The 7,846-nt window shown below is 39.6% G+C and overlaps 1 protein-coding gene across 1 annotated transcript in view; it reads left to right on the top strand.

Annotated features, from left to right (window-relative positions):
• insrb (insulin receptor b) overlaps window positions 1–7,627 on the top strand; it is a 70,200-nt gene extending 62,573 nt beyond the window's left edge. The window contains exons 9-21 of the mRNA XM_079593571.1: window positions 647–814; window positions 939–1,137; window positions 1,840–2,117; window positions 2,204–2,352; window positions 2,713–2,869; window positions 2,944–3,037; window positions 3,123–3,190; window positions 3,746–3,975; window positions 4,054–4,164; window positions 4,392–4,551; window positions 4,635–4,764; window positions 5,136–5,270; window positions 6,848–7,627. Coding sequence (XP_079449697.1) covers window positions 647–814; window positions 939–1,137; window positions 1,840–2,117; window positions 2,204–2,352; window positions 2,713–2,869; window positions 2,944–3,037; window positions 3,123–3,190; window positions 3,746–3,975; window positions 4,054–4,164; window positions 4,392–4,551; window positions 4,635–4,764; window positions 5,136–5,270; window positions 6,848–7,202 — 2,234 coding nt within the window. The 3' untranslated portion in view covers window positions 7,203–7,627. The remainder of the gene's footprint in view (window positions 1–646; window positions 815–938; window positions 1,138–1,839; window positions 2,118–2,203; window positions 2,353–2,712; window positions 2,870–2,943; window positions 3,038–3,122; window positions 3,191–3,745; window positions 3,976–4,053; window positions 4,165–4,391; window positions 4,552–4,634; window positions 4,765–5,135; window positions 5,271–6,847) is intronic.
• Window positions 7,628–7,846: the final 219 nt, after the last annotated feature.

A 7,846-nucleotide genomic window follows, 5' to 3' on the forward strand; every position in this document is an offset into this window, starting at 1 on the left:
TGTAATATAATTATATAGAAATCTAAACTTTAATAATATGAAGTAAATTAATAAACTGTAAAAAATTTAAAAACATTTAATACAGGTTAAAAATGCAAATACATTTTTAGATATATTTATATTTTAAAATAAATTGTAATCGTACTATAATTATATAATGAAATTAGAATTTTAATATAGTAAATAAATATATAAATTAATAGAATGAATAATAATAAATACATACGTATTTGTCTTTGCTCTTATACACATATGTATAATTGTATTTAAAACACATAATTTATTACAAAATAAAAAATGTAATGCAAACAATTTAAATATGAATAAATAGTAAATTATGCTAACTATAATTAACACGTGTATATGTGTATGTGTGTATATATATATATATATATATATATATATACACACATACATACATATATATTCATAAATATGTATATAAATGCATATTAATATAATTGTAATTATAATAAATATAAACATTTTATCTAAATTAGTTAAAAATGTCAATGTGTGTGTGTATATACGCAACAGTTTCTTCTCAGTCCATCAGCCCTGTGGCGTGATGTGAATGAAATGACTCGTGAAAGCTTGTCATCTGAGAACCGAAAGCTGAAGCTGCTCTGTTTCTAATGTGTAACAGGACCCTCAGTGCCACTGGACCCCATTTCCAGGTCCAACTCCTCCTCGCAGATCATTCTGAAGTGGAAGCCGCCCTCCGATCCCAACGGAAACATCACCCACTACATCGTCTTCTGCCAGAAGCAGAACGAGGACATCACGCACTACAAGTTCGACTACTGCCAGCAAGGTACAGTAGATGACCTGTGTGTGTGTGTGTGTGTGCGCCTTCAAGCAGCGACCAATGGATCCGCCTTTACGGTCAGACGTCATCACCACACTTGCTCATTATGTTCTTTGTGTCCACTATACAGGGATGAAAGTGCCGTCCCATACGCCGACACACCATGACATTGAAGAAGACCAGAAGTGGAACCAAACGGAGGAGCCCGACGAGCAGGGGCGCTGCTGCGCCTGCCCCAAAACAGAGATGCAGCTGAAGAAAGAAGCCGAAGAGTCTGACTTCCGCAAGACCTTTGAGAACTACCTCCACAATGAAGTGTTTGAATCCAGGTACAGCTATTTAATATTTATTATTTGTATTCTTAATACAATTGTAAGTGATTATATTATAATTTGTATTAAAAATTATTATGAAAATATTTTTTGCAACCTGTATTAAACGTGTTTATTACAATTAATCACTATTTTAAATGTAGTTAAACGCAGATGACTACACAATTGCTCCCATTTATAACCATTTTGTAACCCAACTTTAATGCAGAAACACAAAGCATGATATGCTCTATCCATCCGCCACATTGGTCACTTTGTACATGGTGCACCTTGTGCACTTCCTCTCTGAAGCGTTTAATGGTTCCTGTCCATTCTTCCCTGTAAGCACCATCCCGTAGGGACGTATTTTCGTATGTGCCAGTCTGGAAAGCAGCCATGAGGACTGGTATCTTGCTGTGGGTTAATCCTGTGCAGAGTCCCATGAATAGATCGCTGTAGTATTAAATGGGTCCTTACTGTTCTGTTGAACATCAAGGGTCTATAGCGCCATCTACTGGTTTATAGCCACATTGCAGATTATTCTGCTCAAGAAATGCCCATTTAGACAGCAAGTGCCCATGTGAATTACTGATTTTACAATGAATATTGGCAGTACAATTTAGTTTTTTAAAGCTGGCCAGAAAACACAACTAACTCTTCATTGTGTAGCGTTCGAGCTAAAACAGTTACTGAAACTAATTTTTCACTGTCAACCCGCAGGCCCCACCGACGGCGCCGCTCAGTGGGCGTAGCCAATGCTACGTTGCCGAATTTTGCGATCACACCGTCCAGCCTGCCCAACTTTGCCACCACTTCAATCCCAGAGGAGGACAAGAGCCGGAAGATGGTGTTCAAAGCCAGCTCCAAAGAGTCCACGGTCATCTCCGACCTGCTCCACTTCACCAGCTACCAGATCGAGATCCAGGCCTGCAACCACCCCACAGACCAGAGCCGCTGCAGCATGCCTACATACGTCAATGCCCGCACGCTGCCTGAACGTAAGACCGCATCTTTCTCATAACACAGGATACAGAAAGCTCTGGATTCGTGTTGTAATGTGTCCACTTCCCATTTGTGTTCCTAGTAAAATCGGACAACGTTGTCGGGCCAGTGACTCATGAATTTATTCCCGATGAACCGGAATTCGTCTCCATCAAATGGCACGAACCGAGAGCACCCAACGGCTTGATCATACTATATGAAGTCAAGTTCCTGAGGATGTCAGATAGCTATGTAGGTGTTTAGTTCATTCTAAAGAACGTCAATATTTCTACATTTCAAAAATACATATACATATACAAGACTGATGAGAATAATACTTCAGAATAAGTTATATTTACACCTAAAAAAAAATCAAACATTTTCCAGACAAGCAACTTTTTTTATTCAGACAAGTGAATGACCGATTTATATATATATATATGCATGCATACATACGGTATACATATTAAATAAATATTTTATATATATATATATTGTATAATACATTTTTGGTAATACACGGCAACTTCCCTGTTTCTAGGGGAAGTAAATCTAAGTAAATCATTTTGTGTCTTTTTTTAAACACATTTTTTTTTCTTTCTTGTCCCTCAGGAGGATCAAATCTGTGTGTCCAGAATCACTTATGAGAAAAACCATGGCTGTCGATTAAGAGTAGGGCATCCTGGGAATTACAGTGTGAGAATCCGCGCCACCTCGCTGGCCGGCAACGGTTCCTGGACGGAGCCTGTGTACTTCTCTGTTCAAGACAGTAAGCGTTATTGCGTTTATATTTTTTTTACTGTTAATTTGGCCACTATGATCTCTAATAAACATGTTTTGCAGGGGAAATGAACATGAAAATCATCATTGGCCCAGTCGTCTGCTTCATTATACTGCTGTTGCTGGCCAGTACAGTCTTTATTGTCCTTAAGAAGAAGTATGTAAAAGACACTCTTAAATTAAGCCCTTATTTGTCATATAGACAGTGCTCTCATGTATAATTTTTTTTCTCCCGCACGCAGGCAAACTGAAGGACCGACTGGCCCATTAATTGCCTCCTCAAACCCAGAATATTTAAGTGCAAATGATGGTAAGATAGAATTTTAGATTTAACCCAATTAATAAAATCGATAATAAAAAGATTGTCAACAAATGTTATTGATAAATGTGTGCTTATACTGTATATTATGTTTATATCTTATCCACTTTTTTAAATTAATTTTAAAAAAATGACTAAACAAGTACGAATAAAATAAGCATAAATAAAATTTGGCATCTTTGACCAAATCACTCTAATGAAACATATATATTTACATTGTTTTTACATTTCACGCAGAGCAAAACTTTATTTCCAAGATTTTAGTTTTTATCCAATCAATCAAAGAAATAATCAACTGACTAATGGTTACCAGAGTAGTTGTTAGATGCAGCAATATAATAAAAAATAGTGTACATTTTACTTATTTTTGTTTTTTAATTTATCGCTTTCTTTTTTGGTAAGCAAAACAAAATATAATGCAGCAATTAACATTTTGCTTCAATTAATTGAAGAAATAAACTAAACATCCAAAATAGTTGTGATTGTCAGATCAAATGTGCCACCTCTGCTTTGTGAAGGTAATACTCTGAGTTTGTGTGTTCGCAGTGTACATCCCAGACGACTGGGAGGTGCCTCGGGAGAAGATCAACGTTTTTAAAGAGCTCGGTCAGGGGTCGTTCGGAATGGTGTACGAAGGCATCGCTAAAGACATCGTGAAGGGCGAGCCGGAGACGCGAGTGGCCGTAAAAACCGTCAACGAGTCTGCAAGTCTGCGCGAGAGGATCGAGTTCCTCAACGAGGCTTCAGTTATGAAAGCATTTAGCTGCCATCATGTGGTGAGTGTGGATGTCCTCGAGAACCGAAATAATCAGGGCAAAAGCGACCTTGTCTAAATGTTTGACGTGTTCGCCTAGGTCCGCTTGCTCGGTGTGGTATCTAAGGGGCAACCGTCGTTGGTCGTCATGGAATTGATGACGCACGGAGATTTGAAAAGCTACCTGCGTAGCCTGAGACCTGATTCTGAAGTAAGACTTCCTGTTTCTGTTGTAGAACGACCCCTTATCCCCAATTGTCATATCCCGGACGAGCCCCCAATTTTGTTAACCCTAAAATGAATTAAATGGTGCCATTTTGATGCTAAATAACCCATTTTCCCTTCAGCTTTAATGGCTATATGAGTCCACGAAACATCACCATTGATCATTGACCATTGACCAGTGACCATTGATTTAGGTTTTTTTTTCTTTTACAGAATAACCCAGGCCGTCCACCACCAACCCTGAAGGAGATAATCCAAATGGCAGCGGAGATAGCAGACGGTATGGCATACCTCAACGCTAAAAAGTTCGTCCACAGGGACCTTGCTGCCAGAAACTGCATGGTGGCTGAAGATTACACTGTGAAAATTGGAGGTAAGCAGACCAGAATTTAGCATATTCAGAGTCAAACATGGGGTTGGAAGGGCAAAAGATCATGATTTCGGTTTGTTTTGCAGATTTCGGAATGACGCGGGATATCTATGAGACTGATTATTATCGCAAGGGCGGGAAAGGCTTGCTGCCCGTCAGATGGATGGCGCCAGAATCTCTAAAAGATGGCGTTTTCACCGCTCACTCTGACTGCTGGTGGGTATTTCTTTGGGTTTGTGTGGGATTTTTTTTGCTAACCAGTTTTCTAGAAGTACATTTAGAACTAGTCTAGAAATGGTTGGGTGTCCAATTCTGTTCCTGGAGTGCCACTATCCTTCAGAGTTTAGCGCCGATCCCAATTTAACATGCCTAAACCATCTAATTAATGTCTTTGAGTTTACTAGAAACTCCCAGACAAGGGTGTTGGAGCAGGATTGAGCTGAAGTCTGCTGGATACTGTCCCTCCAGGAGTAGGATTGGACACTCCTGGGTTAGGGAACAGAGGTTCCACCAAAATGAACGGATATGTGGACAATCCCAGCTTATTGAGTTCGCAGTACTGTAATTAAAAGTCTGTCCACTTTCAGGTCTTTTGGAGTGGTATTATGGGAGATCAGCACGCTTGCCGAGCAGCCTTACCAGGGACTGTCCAACGAGCAAGTGCTCAAGTTTGTCATGGATGGAGGATGCCTGGACAAACCGGAGAACTGTCTGGAGAGAATGTAAGTACCGACGGAAAAGACCATCTAATGCTACGTTCACACCAAACGCGAATAGAGTGTCAAATTCGCGTCTAGTTGGACGCTTGAACATTTTAAATCCATTCGCGCGTCCAAAGCGAAAAGGACGTTTGAAGCAAAATTGCGCGTCTAGTTGGACGCTTGAACATTTTAAATCCATTCGCGCGTCCAAAGCGAAAAGGACGTTTGAAGCAAAATTGCGCGCGTCCGAGGCGATTTGCTTTGTTGTACATTAGAACCACACTAGGCATTTAGCCATATTACAAAAAAATGTATTGAGGCCAAACATATAAAATAACATTACAAACTGAAAAGCGGGCCTGCCCCCGTTTATCACGTCATTTCACCACGTGACAGCAGCAAGGTTAACGTGGCGTGAACTGACGCCAAAGTTCAGATTTTTCAACTCGGGCGTCAGACGCGTGAAAGTACAAAAAGCACCAAATAAAATCACTCGCGCGTATCGTGCCAGACGCTCAATTCGCTTCATTCGCGCGAATTAGGCGAATTGGCGTCCACCGCGCTAAACGCGTCATTCGCGCCGCAAGACCTCCAGACGCGCATAAACGCGTCTTTACATTGACTTATAATGGAAATAACTCGCGCCAGATGCTCTATTCGTGTTTGGTGTGAACGCAGCATTAGACCATCATGATATTCTGCTGGTGAAATAAATCTGTTGACATTCCCAATATCCAAAACTAGAGAATACATTTTTTTTTTTTAAAGTGTTTTAATTTAGAAGAAAACTAAAAGTTTTAACTTATTATGCTGTTCAGGATTTCATGTTTACAGGTGATAAACCAGCATTGTTTCAGTCAATGATTTCGGCTTGCAAAAATATTTCGTCGGAAACTGAAAAACTTACTTTTTAGCTGTTTCCAAAATAACGTTGAATCTCTATCCAAAAGGCTATATATTCTGAACCTGATTCTTATCCTTAGTTTTCTTGAATTCAAACACCCAAGTTATGGGTGTGCAATATATATCGGCTATGATAATATGAGAATTGTTTAACAATGTGCAAACTGACCGTACCGAGTATGTCATTCGCTCTCAAGCCACATCTGAGCTGCATTAAACAGTCTGTGTAAATACAGCTAAATGCCACTTCAGATGCAGTATCTGTGCAACTTCTGCAGTCCAAAGATGGATTTTGTTAATACAGATTTATTTCGATTGGTTACAGCGTCTTATTATCTAATTTAATTGTATTAAATGTTACAGTTTTGTCAAAAGATGATGCATACATCTAATAAGCTTAGAGAAAATGCCCTTATAAAGATGAAAATTCCTTTAAAATCTTTTGGAGGGGGCAAATATTCCCTCACTGTGAAAAAACTTAATCACTGCTTTGAACACTTTGGGAGTCAGCAAGTTTAAACCAGCCAAGGTAACAGCTCAAAAACACTCTGCAAAATGTTGTCTAATTATCGTCACTGACAAGATCAGAGAATTTCTTTTTCCAATGTCGCACACCCATCAAGGAGACACCCTTGGCCTGGAGATGGAGATTTAAGTAGTAAGATTGTCTTCTCTCTCTCTAACTCTTCTCCCAGACACAGCCTCATGCAGATGTGTTGGCAGTACAACCCGAAGATGCGGCCCACCTTCCACGAGATCATCGAGATGATCAAGGAGGACCTGCATCCCACTTACCAAGAGGTCTCCTTCTTCTACAGCGAGGAGAACAAATTGCCTGAGAGCGAGGATTTCGATATGGACTTCGAGAACATGGAGAGCATACCACTGGACCCCTCATCCTATTCCCAACGCGAGGAGAGCCTCAGTAGAGACAACGGCCCCTCGGTGGGCCTACGGGGCAATTACGAGGAGCACGTGCCCTATACGCATATGAACGGTGGAAAGAAAAACGGCAGAATTCTGTCTTTACCCAGATCTAGTCCGTCCTAACATTTTGCCTCGGCTTTTCCTCTCTCGTTTTTTTTTTTTTTTTTAAATAAAAGTTTTTAAATGCGTTATTTTTGCAGAGGCCCTTAAAGATACACAGATCTCAGGTCTTTTTTGTTGTCGTCGTTTCTGTCTCACGATACACTAGTATGGTTACAACGAAAATGGACGTTTTATCATCCGGCACACCATTCGCTTTCTGACACTTTTACACTTTTGCCAAGTTTCCAAGACAGTTTGGTTGGGCAAACTGTGAACATGACTAAATCAACCAGAAAAGCTGCTTCAGCTACATCACCTCAAAGTCCACTTCCTTTCCCCTGGATGCTTATTTCCTGTCTGTCTTTTTTCTGTTTTTTTTTTTTTAAGTGGAAATCTTTTGAGATAGTGGCCTTTTATTATGTGGCCTATAAAAAAAGAGAAGTGTCTATCAATGCTTGTGTTAATTTCTTTAGAACAATGACTTTACAGTGTGGAACTATGGGATGGCTTATATTCTTTTAGAACAAACGTTTGTTTTCTAGAGGAATGACTTTTTATTTTGTCCTGGAGAATTCCTGAATTCACATAGATGATTTTCACGTGGCTTTCTGGTGAATGAGGTTTAATTTATTTGCTTTTATTATTTTATTTTCCTCTGAGCTTTT

This window comes from Phoxinus phoxinus, assembly GCF_949152265.1.
Source record: "Phoxinus phoxinus genome assembly, chromosome: 20".
NCBI lineage: Eukaryota > Metazoa > Chordata > Actinopteri > Cypriniformes > Leuciscidae > Phoxinus > Phoxinus phoxinus.